Here is a 27,841-nt window from a genome sequence, read left to right as displayed (position 1 = left end):
TATATTTCAATTTTTAATTTAATAAATATAAATATTTATTTCTAATTTTAAGCTTCCTGAAGAAGAAACTCATTCCCAATATATAGATATTCTTTTTAAACCAACTTACCATTTTATCCAATTTGCTTTTCAAATTATCTCTATCAATGCAAACCTCTCGATATGCATGATAGGCCTTATTTACTTGTTCACGTCCCACAGAACTTGTTTCTTCATCTAATCGAGCTCCTATAAGCTAAGAGAATGAAATTAGAAGAGAAAGCTTAAGAAGGAATTCTATACACACACACACAAAGAAGCCAGTCTTCTGATGACTCTACACCTTACTTTTTTTGTAATGCAGGGATAAAGCCTGGACTATAATTAAATAAAACATTTCACTTCCAACAATTAAGCTTTATTGATTAAGAAAGAAAAAAAATACAGGTAAGTATTTTTAAAGTGCTCTACTTTATGCTTTTAATCAGTGTTTTCTGTCTTATAGCATATATTAATTCATCATACTAAAATACTACATCATTCTTTTATAGTACAAAGATGGTTTTCCAAGCCAGTAGTATTTCATTTCCATCATCAGAAAAAGTGAGAAATGAAGGTATACTTGGCTTTTTAGAGAATAAACGTGTTAATTCATTTAGTACTAGATTATTCCAGAATAGAAATTAATAGGATTATTGGTCACAAAGTACAGAACTATCTCCAATGTTAACTATACCAAATCACATTTTTCTACTTAATTTAAAAATAAACATAACTATGAACTCCAAAATGTTACCTTTCCTCACTCTATCCCAGTATATCACAAATTTATTTGATTATCATTAAAGAAAATGCATAGGAATTCAAAAAAATCATGATTTTTACAACTGACTTCCTTTCTCGTACTTCCCCTAGATGAATCAAACTCTACCAAGCCCCATCCTACAGTTTTTGTAACAAGATAATTCATTTCCTTGGCAGCTAAGAATCCATTTCCTTTCCCTTTGGCGAAGCTGCTGTTCATAAAATACAAATAAAATTATCTAATCCAAAGAAACATAAAAGTAAGTTAAAACTTTAAAACTCAAAAACAAAAATATAAGTGTTCCACTTATATGGAACTTATAGTGGAACTTTGAAGAGTTCCACTATCCAAAGCCAAGTAGATGTGATGATTTATAATGGGATCAGCTATCAAGCTTAAATATTCTATAACATTTAGGAGTGTCAGGTTTCTGCATGAAAAAGGTAAACAGATGACATTAATTTATCAGTTGAAAGCATTATTCTGTGTGTTGAAAAACAAAAGAGAATGTTCAGGTAAAGAAGATGTATGTCAATTCTGGTGAAGACATTTTTAAACATATTAGAATAATGTTACAGGAGCTTCCTCCTTTGACACTTAATTTCCTTTGTTGGCATATAATTTTTTGCACACATATTAACATGCTGAATAAAACACAGTTTATGAAGGTAGAGCAATCTGAAAAAAGAAAAATCTATTCCAAGTTGTTATTGGAAGTTGTTATTGCTATTCCAAGTTGAATATTCTACAAATATTCATCATGTACATTATATGTAAAGTATGATAAGTGCAGTATGCCCAGGGTTTTAAGATTAGAAGTGAGTTATTCTTGGAAATTTAGTAAACCATGGAAGACAGGATAGAAAACTATTTAAAACGTCAAGTATTTTAAATTATTCTTTAAGTCATAAAATATAATAAAGATAATAATTACCTTTTCTTCCAAAAATCTTATTCTTTTCTTTAAGAAAGAGTTCTCTTTCTCTGAATCCTTAAGTCGTTTTTTGATGTCTTCATATGCAGTGACAAGGGCAAAATGTGAAGCAACAGACTCATCTCCTGAATATATTGAGATTGGAGTCACCGTATCTCTCCTATGTGCTTTTTCATGATTCAGAATGCAGATATCATCTTCTACCAGTGCATCCATGACAGCTTTTTAAAAGAATATAAAATACAAATGTCCCATTGAATAAATGAGCAAGAGAGATGTATTTAGAATGAGCATACTGGGGCAATGTTTAAAAACTCTTTTCTTTTAGAGGCAGCATAAAATACTGGTAAAGGGCATGGACTCTGAAACCAGATTCTAGGAGATGCATCCAAGTACTACTACTTAGAGCCAGTGTGGCTTTGGGCAAGATGCTTAATCTCTCTGCCTCAGTTTCCTTATTTATAAAGTATAAAAAATCGTAGTGACTATTTCACAGAATTCATAAGAATATTAAATGAGTTGATATCTATAAAGCATTTGAAATCAACCGAAGCTATTAAGTTTTAGAAAAAGTTGTGAAACCATTTTTATGGAAAGGATAAACATTTTTAAATACTTAATACCCATTATTTTTTTCTTATCAGCACTTCCACTTACATATATAAATAGCAAGTTTTATAGCTTCCCAAACTATAAATTATCAAAAACTCCAAGTACAATTCATTACAAGACTATTACAGAAGTTTTAAGGCATGCTCCTCTATATTCTTCCCATACCAGTAGTTGTTTGTTGTGCAACTGCAATAGTACCCATTAAAAAAACTTTTTAAAATTTTTTTTTTTTTTATTTTTGAGAGAGAGAGCATGTGAGGGAGAGGCAGAGAGTCAGGGAGACACAGAATCTGAACCAGGCTCCAGGCTCTGAGCTGTCAGCAGAGAGCCCAACCCGGGGCCCGAACACATGAACTGCGAGATCATAACCTGAGCCAAAGTTAGATGCTTAACTGACTGAGCCCCCCAGGGGCCCCGGAATTAACATTTCAGTACTTACCGTGTCCCAGTACCTTGTACTACATTCTCTTAATACTATCTCATTTAAACCCATCCAAACAATTCTATGAGGTAGGTATCATCTACATTTTATAGGATCAAAAAGGTTAAGTACTCAGTCCAAGTAAAAGCTAGTAGATGTTAGTTAGCTCTGTGAGGGTGCAAGTTATGTTTGTTTTGTTCATCATTGTGTCCCCAACTCTAACACCTAAGAGAAGCAGCCAGTTACTCCATTAGTTAGGGAACTTACTTGCTCTGTACATCTACTTTTGCTGTTAGGTTCATCATTACTTCCCCATCTGAGAGTTATGTTCCTGAAAAACACTGTGGAAGGAGAAATTGTGGCTGAAACCTTTTAAGACCTCATGGGAAAAACAGGGTAAGAGGGGCTGCATATCATAAGAGAACCTAAAAAATCCTTTTAAACATTTTTAAGTTTGAAATAAAACACCAAATACAGCATTCTAAATAAAGACTATCATGGAATTTCATGTATCTTACATAATTAAGGACTACTGAAAAAAATTTTATTTACTATTCCTTGCTTGGAATAATATTTTATTGCTTACTGTGTCAGTCATTGTTCCAAGAATATTATAGGTGAGGAATTGAAGTAGAAGGAATTTAAGTAATTTTCCCAAGTAACATAGTAAATAATGAATTGAGATGTAAACATAGGTGATTAAACCACAGAATCCATGTTTTACTATGCCTGCTTTTCTCCAAAACTTCTAGCCTCCCTCCCTGTATCAATCAATGCCTATAAAGTCCATTTTGCTGTATTTCAGACAACATGAGTATTAAGGAAAAGTGTGTGTTTTTCTGGTTCTGGTCTTCTATCACTGTATTTCTGCTTTACTGGTTTTACAATGAAAAGCTTCCAATTGTTCTCAACTAATGTTAGAGTTTGGTATGCCTAGCAATTTTTTTATATCTAGGATTATAGGAGAGGTAGGCAAAAATGAATGTGTGTACTACAATCTGAGTAGGTGAAAGCTATCAGACAATTTTCACCAATACCAACTTAAAAATTTCTAAGCAGGGCCCCTGGGTGGCTCAGCCAGTTAAGCATCCGACTTCAGCTCAGGTCATGATCTCACAGTTCATGAGTTCGAGCCCCACGTCGGGCTCTGTGCTGACACCCATAAGCCTCAAGTCTGCTTTGGATTCTGTGTCTTCCTTTCTCTCTGCCCCTCCCCCTGATCACGCTCTGTCTCTCTTCCTCTCAAAAATAATAAACATTAAAAATATTTAAAATTTTTTTCTAACCATATAGGACAACTCCTACTCTTAAATTAGAATCTTTCCCAGCCTGTCAATAGAGTCCAAAAATAAGAAAGGACTATGCTACCTACATATCCCAAAAAGGTGGCAGGTCCTTAGAACCATACTTAATTTCTGCTGCTTCTGGTGGAAGATATACTTTCTTCTCGTAATGAAGAAAAAGTTTTCTTCCTTTAATGGGGTTTAATTTTTCCTCTCTGAATTCAACCCTTTTCCAAAATAACAGCAAACATCATACCAGTCATGCTGCTGATAGCTGAAATGTTGGTATTTCCTCTCCAAAAGGAAAGTATGGGTTATTCCCACATTGCAAACTGCAAGTATGCATATGTATATCCACATGAGATTCTTTCTCCTACATGTTATATCTGAAAAGCTTGCTAAGCAGAACAAGAATAGTTCACTAGTTAAGTGGCAGCATGCAGTATAGTTTAAGGAGAGATAAAATTGTGCCCATCTTAGACGTAATTTCTCATATCTTAATATCCAAATGAGGAGTTACTCAACTGGGGTAATTTTTTCTCCAAAGAAAGTTGAAAAACAAGAAGTAAGCATAAACTGCTCTACACAATCAACACAGATGTCCTACAGACTGTGCACTTTAAGGATCAGAGCATATATGCTTTTACTTTACATAAAGTTCTAGCTAGCTCAGCTGTGTGATTTCCTATTCATTTTTATCACGAAACAATCATTTATTCAGCAAGGAAAACCCAGTGTGGAAAACAGCTGTGCAGTAAAATAATTACCACTCCATAAAGATAAGTAATATATTTGAAACAAGAGAGAATGCTATGGAAATTGAGGGTTGGGAAGGAAGAGTGGTTTTGAAAGAAGTATCACACACACACAAAATGACTTTTAGTCCCATACTCTTAAGTGAAGAGGATGGTTATTTTCATTGTACTTAAAACTTCTAGGAAGGAGAAACAAGTTCAAAGACCTGAAAGTGTGGGGAGAAGGTATGAAAAGATAAACAGCAAAATGTGAAATAAAAAAACCTAACAGAAACAAACTCTCTTTATAACAGAGACTACAGAATTTGGTCCTTATTCTGTGGAATTCAAGAATGGATAGGATTCAAGAATGTGAAGAATACTTACACAATATTTATAAAATGTATCTGTAACCAAATGAACTACTCAGTATTGTGCTAAGTATTTTAAAAACATTATCCCATTTAATTCTCATGACTACACTCTGAGGTAGAAAATCTTACTGTATTCATTTCACGGATGAGAAAACTGGGGCCTGGGAAGGTTACAAAGCTTAACCAAGATCAGATGACATACAGTACAAGCACTTGGATTTCAGAGCCTGAACTATCAGTATTTTCCACCCAACGAATTTTCCACATACTCAGATTTGTTAAGAACTACAAAACTAGGAATCTTATGGAATGACTTTTAAGTATCTTAGATGGAAGGAGATATAATGATATAACAATGTCACATGTATAATATGATAAGTGGTCCTTTTTAGGACAAAATCAGTAATGCGATTGGCTTATTTTATATATTTAAATCTTATTTCCTATTTTGGTTTTAAATCACCAAAAAGGTACATTTGGTGTCCTCTCCAAATATGAGGAAGTATTATTTGCATTTATATGCTTCTTTCAGGTTTCATACTATTATTCCAAATATTTACTTATTGTACTATAAACATGACTTGGAAAGCACTGGAAAGCAGCATGAAAATTGCTTATCTAATTGTCCTAAAAATTATATGACAAAGAGCCATAGATTAAAACACACCCAAGGGGTGCCTGGCCAGTTCAGTTGGTAGAGCATGCAACTCTTGACCTTGGGGTTGTAAGCTTGAGCCCCATGTTGAGTGTTGAGATTACTTAAAAACTGGGGTTAAGCATCTGACTCTTGATTTCAGCTCAGGTCATGATCTCACGGTTCATGATATCCAGCCCTGCATGGGGCTCTGTGCTGACAGCATGTGCCCGGGTTGGGATTCTCTCTCCTCTTTCTCTTTCTAAATAAATAAGTAAACTTAAAAAAAAGAATACAACAACTGAAATAAAAAATACACTAGAGGGAATCAACAGATTAGAAGATGCAAAAGAATGAATCAGCAAACTGGAAGACAAAATAATAGAAAGGACCTAAACTGAACAGCAATAAAAAAGGAGGACGAGGAGGAGGAAGAAGAAAAGGAAGAGGAAGAATTTTACAAAATGAGGGTAGGCTAAGGGATCTTTTGGACAATATCAAGCAAACATACATTCACATTTCAGAGGTCCCAGAAAGAAAGGAGAGAAAGGGGCAGAAAACTTATTTGACAAAAATAATAGCTGAAAACTTCCCTAACCTGGGGAAGGAAACAGACATCCAGGTACAAAAAGCAACCAGAGTCCCAAACAAGATGGACCAAAGGAGGTCCACAACATGACATACATTAAAAATCATCAAAGATCAAAGATAAAGAATTTTGCAGGCCAGAAGGGACTGGCATGATATATACAAAGTGCTGAAACGTAAATAACCTACATCCAGGAATATTCTACCCAACAACATTATCATTCAGAATTGAAGGAGAGATAATAGTTTTCCAGACAAGCAAAAGTTAAAGGAGTTCACCACCACTAAACTGGTATTATAATAAACGTTGAAGGGACTTTAAGTGGAAAAGAAATGACCGTAATTAGAACAGGAAAAAATTTCAAGAGTAAAAATAGAAGCAAACATACAGTAAAGTTAGTACAGCAATCATTTATAAAGCTAGTATGAACGTTAAAAAACACAAGTAGTAAAATCTATTATGTCCTAAAAAATTACTTAAGAGTAACAAAATAAAAAAGATGTAAAATATGGCAACGTATACATAAAATGTGGGAGTAAAAATGAGGTTCTCTCAAAGTGTGTTTGAACTTAAGTGACCATCAACTTACTACAGACTGTTACACTTAGGATGTCAAATATGAAACTCATGGTAGCCACAAACCAAAAACCTTTAAAGATACACAAAAAAAGAGAAAGAAAGCCAAGCATAACACTAAAGAAAGTTCTCAATCACAGGGAAAGAGATCAAGAAAGGAACTGAGAAAAACTACACAATAACCAGAAGACAATTAACAAAAAATGGCGCTAAGCACATACCTAGCAACAATTTTTTTTTTAATGTTTATTTGGAGAGAGAGACAGAGACAGCGAACAAAAGAGCGCATGCATGCACAAGAGGGGCAGAGAGAAAGAGGGAGAGAGAAAATCTCAAGCAGGCTCCATGCTCAGGGCAGGGCCCAACGAGGGGTTCAAGATCATGACCTGGGCAGAAATCAAGAGTCAGAAGAAGCGCAACTAACTGAGCCACCCAGGTACCCCTATCAAGGATTACTTTAAACGTGAGTGGTCTAAATGTTCCAATCTAACGACATAGGGTGAAGAATAGATTAAAAAAACAAGACCTACCTATATGCTGCCTATAAGAGACTCACTTCAGATTGAAGTGAAGGACTGAAAAACGATATTCCATGCAAACTAAAGCAAAAAAATCTGGGGTATGTCGGAGCAGCTTGGGTGTGGGAGGAGTGGCTGCAACCAGGCAGCCCGACTTTTTAAAGGCTCTCAGCACTCTGTGACCTGCAGGCACCCAGCATGCACCTACCCTACTGCCACAATGCCCAAGAGGAAGGTCAGCTCCACTGAGGGGGTGGCAAAGGAGTAGCCCAAGAGGAAACTGGTGAGGCTGTCAGCCAAACCTGCACCCACAAAAGTGGAAAAGAAGCCAAAAAAGGAGGAAGAAAAGGATAAATCTTCAGACAAAAAAAAAGTAAAGGGGAAAAGGAAAGCAAAGGGAAAACAGGCTAAAGTGGCTAACCAAGAAACAAAAGGAAACTTACCTACAGAAAATGGAAAAACTGAAAATGAGGGGAGTCTAGCCTCTGATGAAGCAGGAGAGAAAGAAGCCAAGTCTGATTAATATCATATACCATGTCTTATTAGTAGTGGTCCCTGTCTCCCTACGTATACAATCCAGAGGAATATTTTTATTAACTATTTTGTGAACCCAAGTTCTTTAGTAGCTCCACAAACATTTTTAGGAAGGAGGGAATCCCACCTCATACCATTATTTAAGTGTAAATGCTTTTTTAAAAAGGTGAAATCATTTGCTAGTTGTTAATTTTTATTTTTTGGTACAACCAGAAAATAGTGGGATATTGAATATGGGATGCTTTGATTATCTTGGGTGTCAGTTTAACATTCATTCCATAGATGGGGTAGTTTTTATATCCTATAATGCCAAGCATACTAAATGGCAATTTGGAGTCAGTCATGAGTTTACTAGGTCTTGAACATCTTAAATTACTTCTATTCCAATGTTGTTTTTGACAGAATTGATTCCTAAAGAAGACCACTCCTTGATCTTGCCTCTCCCTGTCAGAATTTTGTGCCCTCTGTAACATCTTGGATTTGGTCCAGTTTTCCTAGTAACTTTGCTAATGTGCTGTGCCAGACTGAAAATTTGAGTATGTAATGTATATAATATTAAATTGTGAAATAATGGGACTTAACAATGTAACAGCATATCAACATTTGAATATATTGCTGTTAAGAAAAATTTGCCTCCAAATTTTAAGCTGCAAGGTCACTGAAATAACCTTTAGAAAAAGAAATCACAACTACATGATTTTTCAAATTGTTCGGTACATATGTCTAGAAGTGTGTACAAATTGAAATGTCTGTTCTGATCCCCAGAACAAACAATAAAAACTCAATTACGGAAAAAAAAAAAAAACCTGGGAGCACCAATACTTATCAGATGAAACAGACTTTAACACAGACTGTAATAAGAGACAAAGAAGAGCATTATGTAACTATAAAGGGATCAACCCAACAAGAGAATGTAACAATTATAAATATCTATGCATCTGACATTGGAGCACCTAAATAAATAAAGCAAACATTAGTTAGCAGACAAGAAGGGAGAAACTGACAGTAATACAATAATAGTCAGAAACTTTAACACCCTACTTACATCAATGGATAGGTCATCCAGGCAGAGAATCAATAAGGAAATGGTGTTTCTGAAAGACACATTAGACCAGATGGACTTAACACAGACATATATAGAACATTCCACCCAAAACAACAGAATACACATTCTTTTCAAGTGCACGTAGAACATTCTCCAGAATAGATCACATGTTAGGCCACAAAACAAGTCTCAATAAATTTAAGATTATAATCATACCAAGTATCTTTTCTGACCACAATATGAAACTAAAAATCAATCCCAAGAGAAAAACTGGAAAAACACAAACATGTGAAGGCTCAACAACATGGCACTAAACAACCAATGGGTCAATGAAGACATCAAAGAGAAACTTAAAAAAAAATACACTGAGAAAATGAAAATGAACACACAATGGTCCAAAATCTTTGGGACACAGCAAAAGTAGTTTTAAGAGGGAAATTTAATGCAATACAGGCCTATATCAAGAAAAAAACTTTAATTAAAAAAAAATTTTTTTAATGTTTATTTTTGACAGAGAGAAAGCACAAGCAGGGGGGTAGAGAGTGAGGGAGACACAGAATCAGAAGCAGGCTTCAGGCTCTGAGCTGTCAGCACAGAGCTGGACACAGGGCTTGAACTCACAGACTGCAAGATGATGACCTGAACTCAAGTCAGAGGCTTAACCAACTGAGCCACCCAGGAGCCCCAAGAAAAATTTCTTTCTTTTTTTTTTTTTTCAACGTTTATTTATTTTTGGGACAGAGAGAGACAGAGCATGAACGGGGGAGGGGCAGAGAGAGAGGGAGACACAGAATCGGAAACAGGCTCCAGGCTCTGAGCCATCAGCCCAGAACCTGACGCGGGGCTCGAACTCACGGACCGCGAGATCGTGACCTGGCTGAAGTCGGACGCTTAACCGACTGCGCCACCCAGGCGCCCCAAGAAAAATTTCAAATAAACAATCTAACAATATACCTACAGGAACCAGAAGAAGAACAATGTCCACAGTTACTAGAAGGCAGAAAGTAATAAAGATCAGAGCAGAAATAAACGAAATAGACCAAAATAAACGAAATAGAGACCAAATAACAATAGAAAAGATTAATGAAATAAAGAACTGGTTGTCTGAAGGGACAAACAAAATTGATACACCTCTGGCCAGACTCATAAAGAGAAAAAAAGGAGAGAGGCCCCCAAAAAAGTCAGAAATGAAAGAGGAGAAATAACAATTGATATCACTCAAAGACAAAAAAGATTTTAAGAGACTACTACGAAAAACTATCTATCAACAAACTGGACAAACAACTGAAAAGAAATGGATAAACTCCTGGAAACACAATCTTCCAACACTGAGTCAGGAAAAATAGAAAATCTGAACAAGCAATTACTAGTAATAAAATTGAATCATTAACTTAAAACACTCTGAACAAAATCCGGGACCAGATGGATTCACCAGGTGAATTCTACCAAAGATTTAAAGAATTAATACTTATTCTCAAACCGTTCCAAAAACAGAAGAGGAAGGAAAACTTCCAAATTCATTCTATGAAGCCAGCAGTATCCTGATACTAAAACCAGACAAAGACACTACAAAAAAAAAAAAAAGAAAAAAAAAAGAAAAGAAAACTACAGGTCAATATCCCTGATGAAGTAGAACAAATACTAGCAAAAATCCTCAAACAAAATTTTACCAAACTGCATTCAAAAATATATGAAAAGGATCATTCACCACAATCACATGGGATTTCTTCTGGGTATGAAGGATGGTTCAATATCCACAAATCAACTTAATGTGACATACCACATTAGCAAAATGAAGGATAAAAGTAAGATGATCATCTCAATAGATCCAGAAAAAGCACTGGACAAAATTCAAAAGCTGTTCATAATAAAAACTCTCTCAACAAAGTGGGTTTAGAGAGAACATACCTCAGGATAATTAAGGTCATATATGAAAACCCCACAGCTAACATCATAATAGTGAAAACCTGAGAGCTTTTCTTCCAAGATCAGGAACAAGACAAGAGTGTCTGTTCTCACCACTTTTAATCAACATAGTACTGGAAGGTCCTAGCCTAGGAAGTTCTAGTAAACAAACAAGAAAAAGAAATAAAGGGCATCCAAACTGGTAAGAAGTAAAACTGTCATTATTTACAGATGACATGGCACTAGACATAAAAAAAAAAAAAACCTGAAGACTCCACCAAAAATTAGAATAAACAAGTTCAGTAAAGTTGTAGTTTACAAAATTAATATACAGAAATCTGTTGTTTTTATACACTAATAAAAAAGTAGCAGAAAGAGAAATTAAAACAGTTCCATTTACAATTGAACCAAAAAGAACAAAATACCTAACAATAAACTTAACCAAGGAAGTGAAAGATCTGTACAGTGAAAACTATAAAACAATGAAAGAAATTGAAGACAACACAAATGAAACATATCCCATACTTTTGGGTTAGAAGAGTATTGTTAAAATGTACATCCTATACACAAAGCAATCTACAGATTTAATACAATCCCAGTCAAAATACCAACAGCATTTTTCACAGAAGTAGAGCAAATGATACTAAAATTTGTATGGAATCATAAAAGTCCCTGGATATCCAAAGCAGTCTTGAGAAAGAAGAACAAAGCTGGACATACTACAATTCCAGATTTCAAGATATACTACAAAGCTACAGTAATCAAAATAGTATGGTAGTGGCACATAAACAGACACAGAATAGAGAGCTCAGAAATAAACCCATGCTGACATGGTCAATTAATCTATGACAATGGAGACAAGACTAGGCAACGGGGAAAAAGACAGTCTCCTCAACAACTGGTATTGAGAAAATTAGACAGCTATATGCAAAAGAATGAAACTGCACCACACTCTTACACCATATACAAGAATACACTCAAAATGCATTAAAGACCTAAATGTGAGACCTGAAACCATAAAATTAGAAGAAAATCTAGGCAGTAATCTCTTTGTCATTAGACTTAGCAACATTTTTCTAGACATGTCTCCTCAGGAAAGGGAAACAAAAGCAAAAATAAACTATTGGGGCTACACCAAAATAAACAAACTCACATGGCAAAGGAAACCATCAACAAAACACAAGGGCAATCTACCAAATGGGAGAAGAGATTTGCATACAGCGTATTGATAAGGGGTTAATAGTGATAATATAAAAACTTATATAACACTAAAAAAATCCCAAATAATATGAACAAAAAATGGGGAGAGGACCTGAATAGACATCTATCCAAAGAAGACATACAGACGGTCAACAGATACATTAAAAGATGCTCAATATCACTAACCATCAGGGAAATGCAAATCAAAACCACAAGGATATAGAACCTTACAACTGTCAGAATAGCTACTATCAAAACCACAAAAAATATTAAGTGTTGGCAAAGATGCACAGAAAAAGAGGCCCTAGTGCATTCCCTAGTGGAAATGTAAATTGGTATAGTCACTGTGGAAAACATGATGGAATAGAAAAACACATATTCTGGAATAGAATGGAATAGAAACAAAACATTTAAAAATAGAAAAACCGTATCACTCCGTAATTCCCCCCAAAAATGGAAACACTAATTTGAAATGATATATGCACCCCTATGTTTACTGTAGAATTTACAACAGCCAAGATATGGAGACAACCTAAGTGTCCATTGATAGACAAATGGATAATGAAGATACGGTACACACATACATACACAATGGATTATTACTCAGCCATAAAAAAGAATGAGATCTTGCCATTTGTGACAACAGGGATAGACCTACAGGGCATCATGCTAATGAAATAAGTCAAAGACAAATCTTATATGATTTTACTTAGATGTACAATCTAAAAAACAAAAGAACAAAAGCAGAAATGGACCCATAAATACAGAGAACTAATGGTTGCCAGAGGGGTAGGGATGAGCATAGCATAATGTATATGGTTGTTAAATCAGTATATTTTACACCTGAAACTACTATAACATTATATGTTAACTATATTTCAGTAAATAAATAAAATGATAATGGAAAACAAACAATAAACAAAAATAGTGACTGCTAGACTGCACTGCAGATCTATGCAAGTCAGTATATATAGATATAGATATATATACATCTATAGACATATCTATATCTACATATAGATATAGATATATATCTGGGATGAAAATGTCAAACTGAACTTTCAATAATCATCCCATATGATTTTAAGTCCCTATCCAATTTGAGAGTCATTACTCTACAAAGTGGCTATTATGCGATTTATAGAATTCCAACTGTAACTAGTATTATTAAACAATTGTGGGCATGGTTAGTTTTATATTATCAATTGGTAAACAACACCTAACTTTTGCATGGAGATTTTGTTTTTAAAATTATAGAAAGCAACTTCAGGGGCGCCTGGGTGGCGCAGTTGGTTAAGCGTCCGACATCAGCCAGGTCACGATCTCGCGGTCCCAGAGTTCGAGCCCCGAGTCGGGCTCTGGGCTGATGGCTCGGAGCCTGGAGCCTGTTTCCGATTCTGTGTCTCCCTCTCTCTCTGCCCCTCCCCCGTTCATGCTCTGTCTCTCTCTGTCCCAAAAATAAAAAAAAAAAAAAGAAAAAAAAGAAAGCAACTTCATTATCTCTCTCGTCACAATAGTATAGGAGAATCAGATAGATTTACCTATAGGAAATATATAATGCAAACATTTTATATATTTGGAATTAAACTGACTCTTCTTAGATGTTTACATAAGAAAAGTACAACTTAAAAGAGAATTAAAAAGGGTTACGGTGAAAGATGTTGACAGTTATTGCTGAGAACAATGAAATTCCCAAGAATGATTAAAACGTGTTCGGTCAGCCAATCCCAACATGAGGGGCAGATGATTCTACACTATCAATAAGCAAAGCTCTCTACAATTCAACTCCATTTTGAAATGATCTACCCAGAGACAGCAACATATTCCACAGGTAAAGGGCTTGGTGCCACAAGACTGCCCTCTACTCTGGACGCTAATTGTAAGCCTAGGTTGTTACCTGTGCTTCCGACCACACAGATACATAGGTCCTGAACAAAGCAGCTCTGTCCTCCTGGAGTTTGAGGCTGGCACAGTGGCATGTGAAAAAGTTCTGGGAGCTCTCTGAACCCTCTCCTCTTTAGGTTTTCACAAAGGCTTCCTTACACAGAAATGATTAAGCCATTGGCAATCGATCCAACTTTCAGCTCCTTCCCTCTACCAACCTTGGTGGGACTGAAAGCTCCAACCCTCTAATTACATGGTTGGTTTCCTTGGCAATCAGCCCCATCCTTAGTTGCTGTCCAAAGTCATCTCATTACCATAAACATAGTTGCAGTAAACAGGGACTGGTTATGAATAAGAAGACACCCATTTCACCTTCATGGCTCTGAAGCAATTTCAGTAAAAGAGGTTGTTAAGTGACCAAATAGGACAAAAGATGATCCCATACCTCTTACCCTCAGAAAATTCCAAGGGTTTGGGGAGCTGTGGGCCAAGAACTGTGGACAAAAGCCAAATACATATGAGAAACATATTTTGGCTATCTAAATGATCAAATATACATTTCTTATAAATCACAATATTGCAATGATAATGGAGCAACGTATTTGCCATATAAGGTGGGTAAAAAGTAGCAAGAGTAGTTCCTGAGGCTAAGGGAGAGACCAAGAAAAAAATATTCAAACACTGTAAGAATTATTCTAGAAAATCCTAAATTGCAATCTTCACTACAATCAACATTAAGAGCCCAAGGTGAGACATGCTATACATACGGGGTTGTGAGATGTTAGAAAACACAGAAGTATCTTCTGACACCAGGCAGGTCTTTTTTTTTTTTTTAACTAGGAAAACATAGGATTATCCTGTCATATTTCATCATCATGGTATTTACCATATCCATCGCTTACCATATGCCAGGCGCTAGTGCTTCCACAGGCATTTTCTAGATTCTTAGGAAGGAACTCTTATCCTAATTTATAGCCAAGGTCTTAAAAAAATTAAATACCTTACCTACAGCTACATAAGTAATCAGTGGCAAAGCTGGGATGTGAACCCATATAAGCTTTCTACTGAATCTGTGCTCTTAATACAACGTTCTGAGAGACAATACAACATGGATTCGGATTTTTTCTAATAAGAATCTGGAAAAGGCAGAGCTCAGTGGTAGAAAGAACACTGACCAGAGATTCAGAAACCCAGACTCTAGTCTACAATCTGCCACCTTGATTACTGACAGGTCTACCTCTCTTGATCTAAATTTCCCCACCAATAAAATGACAGGGTTGAACTACATCACTAAGATCCCACCTTCCGAAATTGTGAAGGCAAAATTTAATGCAGATATAAAATGGCAACCTAAACAGACCGAAAGAATTCACATTTTTTCCAGAAACTGACTAAATGGTATAGTACAAACCTTACCTCAGATCCACACCAATCTTGGCTAGAAAGTTATCACCACCACAGATAAAGAAACTTAAGCTCTAAAGAGGTGAGGCTCATTTCCCTGTAGTCGTACTGGTGGTATGCGACAGAGCTAGGGTTGGAATCAAGAACTGTTTACCTCTTTTCTCTATTCTATATTGCCTCCTGAACTGAGCCTCATATTTCCATCATCCTTCTACTTCTGAAAAGCTAAATTATCCCTAACCCACTTCATAGGATCAGTCAAGACACTATGGGGCAAAGATTAAGTCTGATGGAGGCAAACGGACCAACACTTACTCCTCGTTCCCCATTTTTAATCAAATAATTAGGGGCAGGAATGGCCTACCTAGTTTACAAAGAAGAGATAATCAAGTGCCTTTTTTCAAGAGACTGTCACTCTATGGATCTCAGCACTCAAATGTCCTACAATTCAGTAAGCGCCCCAAATATACTCAGCATCGGATATACAACATAAACAACTCCGTTTTCGTTTCTATAACCCTCACTGAGTGTCACTAAACTGCAACAGTCCAGAAGTAACACTTACGACTAGGGAATCATAAGACTTCCTCAGGGTTAGCATAAGTACAAAAAGCAATCTACTTTTTATTCTTTTCATAAAGTAACACATCTCAATGGAATTGAGCACTTATACACATCAAGTGTTATTAGTATAGCAGTAATTACTCTCCAATAGTGATAACAGAACTATAATCCAGAATATAAATACAAGAGAAAAAAGTAAATTACGTTGGTTTTATTACTTCATGGATTAAGAAAAACCTCATCACATTTCATATAATCATGAAAATGTTGTGTTGACAATATTTACCGATGGTTTACGGTAGGTCAGGCAGCTTTTAGGGGAACTACTTTTCTGTTCTTCATGACGATTCGTTAAATCTGCGGAAGACCTCTGATGTGGGCAAGACTTTCCTGTTATCACAGGTGGATTGACTAAGAGGCAAATGTTAGAAAGTGGGGAAGCCAAGGAATGAAAACCAGCCAGTTGATTCCAGAGCCAGCAAAACTCTTAGAAACTATGCGTCGGTGCGGTGAAAAGTAAACATAACTCTCATTTGGGAGATAAGAAAAATGAAGAAGAGATTTGGTCCCCCAAACCAGTGTCAAGCGATTAAGTGGGAAATTCAGCACTCAGATCCTGAATTACTGTTCTGACTTAATCCAGTGCATTTCCCATTACACCATACTCTCTCTCTAATACTAAAACCTTACATGTATAAAAACTTCCCATTTAATAAATAATATCGCATTAAAATTTTCTAATGACCCCGTGAGGGATTATCATTCCTAACTTACAGATGAAGGAGGGAGCGACCACAAGAGGTTGGGAAATTAGATATGGCACGTTTAGAAAACTAGAATTTAAATTATATACTGAGATCTCGAGCAACCCAATTCAAAATTCCATAGTAAAAAAGAAAATGTTTCCTGTGTTTGAGAGGCACGGGTCTATTTCTACCCTAAAACGTCACTACCTTTGATCATCTTAGCGTATCTCCAACAACACACTCGTATTACAGTTTTAGTTAACACTTCACCTCGCTTTTGAGTATATAAGTTCCTTGTTTGTAGGAAACGACAGTCCACCTACCGTGCATGTAGTAGTAACTCAACAAATGATCGAAAAATCATGCCAAACACACAGGTCAGACACTGGAGAAACGACGAATTACCTACTGTTAGCCTCGTTAACGTGAAGTCCACTGCTTGGATGCCCCAGGCAGTAGCGTCCTAGCTACACAGCCTTCTTCCGTTTCCGACAGAAATGCAATGTCAATGAATGAAATGAAACTAAAGGCGCTCCGTTAATTCAGAATATGAAAAGAAAATAAGCCAAAGGGGGAAATAAAGTGAAGGAGGACGGAAGGCATGGAAGAGCTAGCGTGCAAATCAAACAGGAGTTAGGGATGCCCAGGGGCGGGCCGCTCCCTAGTCAAAGGAGAGGGCAAGGGTTTGTGAAGAAAATGACGTGTCTCTTCCGAGCACCAACAGCAGCGGAGGTTGATCCCGACACTGCCCGCACCCTTAGCCCGGTCGAATCGAGTCACTCACCCCGAAGACAGGCTCCGTAGGGCCGCCCCCAGGGCCGCCGAGTTTCGATTCCCCAGTGTTTGGAAACGGACCAAAAACAAACCGGGTCGCCAGAGGTCACCGCGGGCTTCCGGTTTCCTCGAAGACACCGCCGCTTCCCCACAGAAGGCAGCCGCTCCGGGAACGCCGCGGAAGGATTCCCATTTCTTTAGCCTCGGCTGCCCCGCAGTGGGCGCAGCCCGGCCCGTCGGCTGGGGCCCGGGGAGGTTCTGGAAGGAGGGCCAACGCTAGGCAGAAGAGGCCGAGCCGGCCCGGCAGAAGGCCCGTTACCCAGCAACACGCGCGCGAGACCCAGGCCCGCCGGCACCCGCCTCGTCAGCGTCCGCCGACCGACAGCCGCCTCGCGTTCCGCGAAGGGGAAGCGCTGTACAGGGGGGCTGGAAGCAGCGCACCGCCGGAAGTAGGGCCCCAGCTGTTCTCAGGCTAGACGCCGGGGCCGGGCGAGCAAACCGGAAGTCAGGCCGAAGGGAGCTGACAGGGCATTCCAGAAGACACAGCTTTGAGGGGTGGGGGAAGGAGGATGTGGGCGCGGCGTACTACGTGTCCCGTGAGCCTCCGCGGCGGGGCGGGGCCGCGGCGACGCTAGGAGGCGGAGGCGGAGGCGGAGGTGAAGGCGGAGCTGGAGTTGGGTAAGGGCCGTTACCCGCCGCTGTGGCGGTCGAGTCGGTGGCTTGTTTTTCAGCAGTCCTCCAGCGACTTCTTTTCACTCAGCGACCGCTTGGGGGGTCCCCGAGCGTTTGTGGTGCGTGTTGGGTCCTCTCAGCGCCGTTCAGGGTTTATAAAGCTCTCGCCTCGCTGTGGCTGGGAGTTGAGAAACCTGTAACGATGCTTTCGGGACGAGGGGGGCGGCAGGAAGCTGTGCAGAGGTCCCCATCTCCGTTTCCTGGGCGCTGCTGCGAATTTTCAGGCTATCGTTTGAAACACAAGCTCGGCGAATTACTCATGGTCCCATAGTTATTCAGAACACGGCTCTTAAAAAAAAAAAAAATTAATTTTTTGAGTTTAGTGCCAAGCTTTGGGATTTGGGAATTGTACCCGGCTGCCCTAGAGTTGCTACGGCCTTTGGTCGTTTCTAGATGATAATCCCTGAGCTGCGGAGTCGCGAGTTGTTGAATTCGTTACTGTCCTTGGAGGTCGCAGTCAGGTGGATCCCCTCAAGCTCTGCGGCTATTTCTGCCTAAAAAAAAAATAAAGGAGAAAACGGTAAATGTAGGCAGTTTATCCTCATTAACCGCCAATTAGCAACAATGACGCCCTTCGCCACCCTCTTACTTAGTATTTTGTCAACTGAAGGCTTAAATATTGGTTAAGGTTAGAAGATGTTTTTACATACCGTTTTGATTCATCACCCCACCTGTCATCTCTGATCAAAGGATGGGTTCGACTCAAGGGTTAACTTTTTTTTGTGGGGGGGGGGGGAGACAGAGAGAGAGAGAGAGAGAGAGAGAGAGAGAGGGGACACAGAATCCGAGGCAGGCTCCAGGCTCTGAGCTGTCAGCACAGAGCCCAACACAGGGCTCGAACCCACGAAGCGTGGGATCATGACCCGAGCCTAAGTCGGAAGCCCAACCGAGGCACCCAGGAAGCCACCCAGGCGCCCCTCAAGGGTTAACTTTAAAATATGTTTTTGTTGATAACCTTCTCTTTTTGAATTAAGTGAAAATTAACAGCTGTTGTGAATAAACACCACACGCAGCTAAAATTACATCCTATTTTTAAAATAGGTTAAAATCTAAATGTAGTTTTTAAAAAAGTCAATTTATCGGTCTGGAAGAGAGCAGTGTTTTTAATATTTTGGACATGAGTCATTTAGTTTTTGATTGCCTCGGTAATGTCTTTACAAACTTAAAAGACCACCATACAGTTTGTTTTGGATAGCAGAGTTTTGAGGAATGTTAATAAAATTGGCTGAGGCACCCCAAATCATCAGAAATAAAGTGATTATCTGGTTTCTAATTTGTAGATATGGCAATGATCTCTATTTTTCAACTTTCATTCACAATTTAGAATAATTTGAGACTTGTTGAAAAAGGAAATGCATTTTTATCTTTTCTGAGTAAAGAGAAAATGACTTAGCTAATTATTTTAAAGTTAATTTGATGAGAGCCAATTTGTATTTAAAATACATACCTTGGGGCGCCTGGGTGGCTCAGTCGGTTAAGTGTCCGACTTCAGCTCAGGTCACGATCTCGCGGTCCGCGAGTTCGAGCCCCGCGTCGGGCTCTGGGCTGATGGCTCGGAGCCTGCAGCCTGTTTCCGATTCTGTGTCTCCCTCTCTCTCTGCCCCTCCCCCGTTCATGCTCTGTCTCTCTCTGTCTCAAAAATAAATAAACGTTAAAAAAAAATACATACCTTGTTACTATAATTATGAAAAAGATGGGTTTTTGTTAACAAAGTTATTTTTATATTAAAATGATATTCTCCCATACATCATCACACACACACCCAAGGAGGGGGAAAAACAGGTAACATACACAAAAGGATGTGAACTACTTAAAGTCATGACTTGTTACACTGTACCCAAATGTGTGTGTATCCTGAAGCAACGCTCTTCAAATCCCTAACCTTTCACTTTGCAAGGTACATGGAGGGTTTCCATACATACCCTTTACATATAGTTTAAGGGTACTTTTCTTCTCTAAAATTGATTTGCCTTAGAGTGTGCCTAAATCTGACACCTTTCCCCCTTCTTCTTTGGTCATGTCCCTCTCCCACTCTGCAAATAAAGCAATACCTTTAATCTGACCTAAATCTGTTAAGAAAGTGAGTGATTCTAATGACTGGGTAACTAATTCTTTTACAAGAGTGGCAATTTCCAAAGGCCTTCGAAAGTATTGCAGGACTCAATTGAATTGTCAGCTTATTAGAAATAATTTTTGATGAGATACCTCTGTGTGATTTTTGATACATGGCTTAGTGGTTCAAAAGAATGGTGGTTATAACCAGAAATCCTTCTACTCCCAAATACTTAGTATAGAAGAATACAAAATAGAAGAACAGAATTAACGCAAACTGTTTCTTTCAATAAATAGTATTGAAGAAAGTATTACTTTCTTAGCAATAAATAGTATCAATCCTGGATACATGATCTAATCGGAGAGAAGGCCCTATCTATTTCTTTATGAGATGCATTTCCAGTAAGAACTGACTTGATATTTTATAATGATCATAATTTGTAATACGTTTGTTATTTGATCATTAGTAGTCTAATAATTTAATGATAACACAATACTAAAGAAAATTTTTGGAACTTATGTTCTGAGGATTTAAAAATATATATATATATGTATATATTTTTTTGCTGTTGTTACAGGAAAATGTAATAGGATGGTCAGTTTAAAATATTTTCAAACACTAAAATGTTAGGATAAAGTTATGTGGGAGAAGTGAGATAAAAATATGAATTCAAGGAGAGAAAGAATGATAATCAAGTTCCCATCTGTGAAAGGAGAGCTTGTTCGTGTCCTTTTCAATGGGATGAATGTTAGTGGATTTCAGATTACTATGCCATTTACATTCCATTTATAAAAGAGATACTACTGTCTCTAGCAGCTAACCTTGCTCTGGACATACAATCTGTGCTTCATAATTTTTTGACTTGAAATGCTTTGTATTCAATTGGAATCAGCTTCTGACAGAGCTTTCGTTTTTTAAAAAAATAAAAATGTGAGTGTCATAATTATATGCACAGTAACTAAGTGCAGTGATTTTCTTTTGGAAACATGTAGGTGAAGAAAAATTTGATAAACCTGAACAGCCCTAAAGTAGGGAGAATAAATATGAGGACATCAACAGAGAATCCAGAATGTGGTAGGATTGCGCAGAGAAAGAAAAAACATCCAATAGAGGGAATCCTATACTCTTATCAAATGAAGTAAGAGCAACTCTCCTCTGAGGCTTGACAGTTATACTCTTGCTATTTGAGATATGAATTCATTAATTCCGAAATTAACAAATATTTATTTAGCAGCTACCATGTGCCAGACATTGTTTTAGATACTGAGATCAAACAGGCAAAATGCCTTTTCCTAGCACAGAGCCCAACGCAAGGCTTGAATTCATGACTCTGAGATCAAGACCTGAGATGAGATCAGGAGTGAGATGCTTAACCTACTGAGCCACCCAGGCACCCCCAAAAGGACTATTTAAATGTGTAAGGACGTAAAAGCTATCACAGGGCTATCAGTCATGTGGATTAAGACCAGCAATTCAGTCCCATTAATTTTTTGTGACAGTTTCTATATGTGCCTATGAAAACTTTTTTTCCTATTTAGAATGAGGAGAGAAGAAATAATTCTGAGACTTTGACATCTGCACTGTAAAAACCAAGAAGACAAAGTCAGTTTGTCAGAGAAAAGACATTTTATAAAGCTACCAAATAAACAACAATGAAAGAAGGACTTTAAGCTTCTGTAGGATCTGGAGAAAGAAATTAAGGTAGATTGTTTAAAAAGATTATATAGCAAAGGAGAGGAAAATTTTCCAAACTCATTGCACAACTCAGATTATATAGTAAAATTGTTGAATTTATAGTAGTTGCGAAGTTAAAGACATAATTTCCTAGTGTAGATTTTTAAATTGCCTATGTATAGTTGATTCTTAAAAGTACAAAAAAAGATGTGATTTTAATTCACTAATATTAATCATTTTCTCTACAGTCTTTAGCTTTTTTTCTATTTTTAAAATTTTTATTTTAGAAAGAGAGTGTGAACAGGGGAGGGGCCGAGGGAGAAAGAGAGAATCTCAAGCAGGATCCACAGTCAGTGCAGAGCTCGATGTGGAGCTCAATCCCAAATCCTGGGATTATGACCTGAGCAGAAATCAAGAGTCAGACACTCAACTGACCGAGCCACCCAGGCGCCCCTATATTTTTTTAAGTTTATTTATTTATTTTGAGAGGGAGAGAGAGAGCAAGAGCAAGAGCAAGAGAGAGAGCAAGAGAGCACATGAACACACAGAGAAGGGGCAGAGAGAGAGGATTCCAAGCAGGCTCTACACTTGGAGCCTGATGCTGAGCTCTATCCCACAAATCAGGCAATTATGACCTGAGCCAAAATCAAGAGTTGGACACTCAGCCAAGTGAGCCACCTGGGCGCCCGTCTACAATCATTTTATAATAATCCCCTCTGGCTTTAAAAAACTCCTCCCTCTCATCCCATAGCCAATCTGTTCACCTGGTTTTATGGATCCTACTTCTTAGCTGTCTTTCAAATCCTAATTCATAATCCTTGCTGTGCTACAGTTTTCTATTATAATAGAACTATTATATAATACATGTAATATGAACTATATATATTACATAGTTTACGTATAATATATACTTTATAACATAATTTGTTCTACTATATAATATATAACTATTATGTATTGTATCGTATATGTTATATAATATACTATATATATTATACTATAGTATATAATATACTATATAGTATGACTATAATAGTTATACTAATATAACTATTATAATAGTTTCTTCTAATTAGTTTTAGTCTTTTGGCTTCCAACTTATTCTTTATATTGATATCTACAATGATCTTTTAAAAATGTAAATGTTGCCATTACAGTTCTCTTCTCAAACTCCTGAAATGACTCCTTAGCATGTTTTAAAAAGCCATTCTAAAACTAGCCCAGCCTGTTTTTCCACCATCTCCTATAAACATTGCCAACTCAGGCAATGAAATTTGGTATCTTTGTTCATTTATATACAGTTTTCATTGAGTTGACCTGTGATCTTATATATATACTTTTGTATTTTATCATTGATGTATTTTTTTAATTTAAAAATTCTCACTTAATTGGGGAACCCTGGAAAGATTCTCCATCAGTTTGAGAATTATGACTCTTCTTACATTATTTTGTCTTAAAATGAAATCACATTTAGAAGAGGATCCTGTATGTCCAGATAATGGATATCATCATAGTGAGTCACAATTTTTTTTATATTATTGCATCGTAATTTTTTTTTAGAGTATGTGACAGAAAGATATTATTTTGATACCGAGTGTTCCTTAGTAGTAATCAAAGCCCTTTGTGCCTGAAATAAAAAAAAACAAAAAACAAAAAACTTTTTTCTCCAAAGATCATCCTAAACTAATATCAAAATTCTTAATTATTCTTCTAAATTATAATGAATTGCATTGCTGTACATTATTTCCAGGCATGATAAGAAAAGTTCTTGCCTTATCCCATCCTACCAGTACTTTTTCTGGAATAATCCAAATTTTCAACTTAAAGAAGTTTTTGGTTGTTTTTTCTCTGACAAGACAGTTTGATGTATTTATTATCTCAAATGAACTGATATGTTTCAAATACCTTTGTTAGCTAATATAAAAGTTTAAAGATCAGAGATAAGGCAGTACTACAACTACCTGGAAATAACTTATTGAGAAAATATGTTGAGAAAATCATTGATATGTTGAGCTTAGTGACTGAGGTGATTGCTCAAAATGAAGAGTTTTAGAAGCCAGATGATCCTTTTACTATTTTTCGATTTTGATTTTTAATACTGTTTAGATGAAAATGGAAATGAAATGACTATATTTACACCAAATCTTGTGTTTTAACTTGGGAATTTATTAGCAACAGAAATACGATTTAAATTACCAATAACATTTATATTCATGAAAAATGTAATTATTTCTTGACATTGAATATATCATTCACTAAGTTGGAATATTTAATATTTTCATCAATATATTTTTTTAAGTTATCAAACATAGTCTAAACAGTCTTAAGAGAATAAAAGTTTTTTTTGTCTATGCAGCTAGGCAGAAGACAGCTACAGCTTTCCAGATAGAGCAGACTTACTTTAAAAAATATGCATATGGATATCTTTGATTTAGGGTGAAAATAATGTCCTAGATTGAGGAAAAGAGGAAGAAGCCTAGGGAAAAAATCTTTGCATCTTGATATTAAGTGAATTAGCAGAATATTCCATAATCCATTGTTTCTAAAAGTCAACAAAAATCTTTATAAGATCATAATTATCTTGCATCTTTTAAAAAAATTATTGTAATGTTTTATTTTTGAAAGAGACAGAGAGAGCATGAGTGGGGGAGGGGCAGAGAGAGAGAGGGAGACCTAGAATCCGAATCAGGCTTCAGGCTCCGAGCTGTCAGCACAGAGCCCGACTTGGAGCTCAAACTCACAAGCTGTGAGATCATGACCAGAGCTAAAGTTGGATGCTTAATCAATGGATCCACCTAGGCGCCCCATCTTTCATCTTTACAAAACTGTGAGGCAGGTTTATTCATTTTTTTCAGAAGAGAAATGTAGAGCAATAAAGAAATGATCAACTATAAAATATCAAGGCAGATATGTTTTTGTGTCTGTGTGTATATATATATATGCTATATATATATATATGCACACACACACATATGTACATACATACTATGTTTATGAAATGGTCCTTTAGTTAAGAGTTAGAGAAAGTATGCTTTTTCCCCACATGACCTAAATTATATCTGTCTCAAATTTTTTGCTGAGAAAATAATAAAAATTTTAAATATTGGTAATACATAATGTTAATAATTTTGATTACTTCTAGTGATATTTTAATGAAAAGATTTAGGAAAAATAGACTTAGGTGACATTCATTTTACTGCTTTTACACACTGAAGGATGATATATTTAAAACCAAATATATCAGTATTATATTAAATGTATGTAGAGTACTCAGAACAAAGACTGTCATATTGGATTAAGAAAAATGCTGATTATAAGTGATCTGTGGAAAATAGCAAAGGATGAAAAAATATTGATCATGAGTAAGCTGAAGTAGAAAGTAGCTTGATATATTAATGTGAGACAAAGCAGACTTTCAGGAAAAAAAAAAAGTATTATTTCCACCAGAAGATAAATGGTTTGTGTGTACCTAATAAAACACCTTCACAATATATGAAGCATAGCTAGACAGAACTAAGAGATAAACACACAATACTGGCAGATTTTTAACTTAACTCCTTCACTAACTGATAGAATCGAAAAAAATATATATTAAGGAAACAGATGATTGGAATTAAAATTATTACTGTCATACCCACTAGGATGACTATTATCAAGGAAATGGAAAATATTCATCTTAAAATTAATATGGAATCCAAGGGATTCAAGGGAATCCCTGAATAGCCAAATCAATCTTGAGAAAGTGTAACAAACTAGAGGTTTCACATTGCTGGTTTCAAAACATGTTACAGAGCTACAGAACCAAAACAGTATATCACTGACCTAAAGACATACATATAAATCAATGGAATAGAGAGCCCCCCAAAACCCTCATATAAATGGTCAGATGATTTTCAAGAAAGATGCCAAGACCATTCAATGTGGAAATGGCAGTTTTTTCAGCCATTGGTGTTGAAAACAATGAAGTTGGACCCTTACCTCACACCATATACAAAAATTAAGTAAAAATGGATCGAAAACTTAAATGTAAGAGCTAACACTATACAGTCTTGAGAAAAACAGGAGAAACCTTCATGGCATTGGATTTGGCAATGAGTTTTTTATATGACCACAAAAAGCACAGGCAACAAAAGAAAAAAATAGATAGTGAAGGTCTCTAAATCACTAACAAAACACAAAAAAATCATCTAGTGATTCCAATATTGGAAAAATACTGTGATATTTACTTTGAATTTCATTAGAACTGTGTAAATACATAACTGAGGAGTAAAAAATGTAACTTTGGCTTCAAAACTAAAATCACGCCTATGCTTAAATAATGTAGGCAGTAAATGACATGGGAAATGTTCATAATGTCTTGGTAAGAAAGCAAATTGCCAAGTTCTGTTCAGGATTACAGGCTGATTTATTTATGTCTTTTCCTTCCATTAAGATTACAATAAAAAAATAAGAATATACACATAACAGAAAAAGAAGGGGTTGGGGAGTCATCAATGGATAAAAGATTTCAACAAATATTCTGAAAGAAATGAGGTATGAACATGTTTCCAAAGGAATGAACACCAAGAAGGTTCAGCACAGAATATATTGGAGAAGAGTCCACAGTGGAAATGGGAATTAATCTTCCCAGAAAGATAATGGCGAGGCTATGAGGGCCCTAAATGTAAGGTGGAGGATGAATATGGGAATTTTGCAAGTCTTTTATGAAACTAATGTGCCTCCTTGTCTTCTCCATTTCATCGTGCAGAAAGGTGTCCCAAAGTTTTCTCCGAGGCCAAAAGAAGAAAAGACCCACCCACTCTAAAGAAATTGAGAATTGGACAAACTGAGAAAAACCTTTAGTTTGTTCCCTTTCAGGGTAAGAATTCCAACTTATTCCTATTCCTAGTGTGTCATGTTTACTTTGCAGATTTTGGTGTGATATGTTGAAGAAGCATGCTCTCAGTTTTACATTATGTAATTTAAAATTACTTCCATTTTCACATTCTCATTTTAAAACTCTTTGGTGATTCATTTTCTCAATATTTGTGTAGTGATTCTTGAAACAATAATTATGTAGTTACTAGCACCCAAGATAAGAAAGCCATCACTCTTTATTAGAATTATGACACTTATTTCTAAAATGAGAAACATCAATGACAGTGTATAAATCATTTCGAATGACAAGTTGAAATTCTCTAATTAGACTATCTTGAGATTCTATTCTTGTGTCTTGTGATTTAAAGGAAATGGTGAACTTAATTGAAGATCGTTATTCCACAACATTAGTGGAACAAAATTTTACCTTTAAGCAAATCAACTATGTGACTTCCATGGCAAATAGATTAGATAAAAGTCAGTTGAGAATGGGCACATGTAGGGAGAAATAGCTCCCAATCTGAAATTCATGCTCTCTTTGTTCAATCTACTGATATAATTCTAATCCATTTATAACACTATTGTATTTGACAGATTGTCTGAAGAACTTAATTTTAATTATCCTTGTTGGGTCTGTTGTTTTATTTTTAAGTCTCCATATACTGAATAAACTGCGGTATTTGTAACCAATATAGATCTAAAGTATACAGATTGATTACTAACATTTGAAATTAGCATTTAGAACAGTTTATCAGATTTCTACTATTTGTGAACTATTCCCTTAAAAATTTTAAAGCTGAAGACTATAGTTGCTGCAAAAGATACCAATTTTTGATTATACCAATAAGCTGTTTCTTTCCATTCAACTTTGATTTCTGATTTCAGATGAAATTCATCAGTTATCTTCACTATTAAAGTGAAAGAAAAAGTAAAGAAAATATCTATTGAGCATCTTGGAGCATTTTTTTTAAGTGTATTTATTTTGAGACAGAACACACATGCACACACAC

General features: G+C 36.4%; 2 protein-coding genes and 1 pseudogene across 2 annotated transcripts in view; 2 read left to right on the top strand and 1 right to left on the bottom strand.

Moving 5' to 3' along the window:
- Positions 1–17,878, bottom strand: part of AZI2 (5-azacytidine induced 2) — a 38,678-nt gene extending 20,800 nt beyond the window's left edge. The window contains 4 exon segments of the mRNA XM_030328538.1: positions 110–235; positions 1,719–1,939; positions 3,019–3,092; positions 17,526–17,878. Of these exon segments, the coding sequence (XP_030184398.1) occupies positions 110–235; positions 1,719–1,939; positions 3,019–3,031 (360 nt within the window). The 5' untranslated portion in view covers positions 3,032–3,092; positions 17,526–17,878.
- On the top strand, positions 7,680–7,997 carry LOC115522997 (annotated as a pseudogene).
- Positions 17,879–18,024: 146 nt separating the features above from the next.
- The window catches only part of ZCWPW2 (zinc finger CW-type and PWWP domain containing 2), a 131,353-nt gene continuing 121,536 nt past the window's right edge, over positions 18,025–27,841 (top strand). The window contains exons 1-2 of the mRNA XM_032594660.1: positions 18,025–18,193; positions 26,722–26,832. The gene's annotated coding sequence lies outside the window, so the exon portion shown is untranslated. The remainder of the gene's footprint in view (positions 18,194–26,721; positions 26,833–27,841) is intronic.

Source organism: Lynx canadensis, chromosome C2 (assembly GCF_007474595.2).
Source record: "Lynx canadensis isolate LIC74 chromosome C2, mLynCan4.pri.v2, whole genome shotgun sequence".
In the NCBI taxonomy this organism is placed as follows: domain Eukaryota; kingdom Metazoa; phylum Chordata; class Mammalia; order Carnivora; family Felidae; genus Lynx; species Lynx canadensis.
Note: the sequence above shows the minus strand (reverse complement) of the source record. Positions and strands in the feature narration are given on the sequence as shown.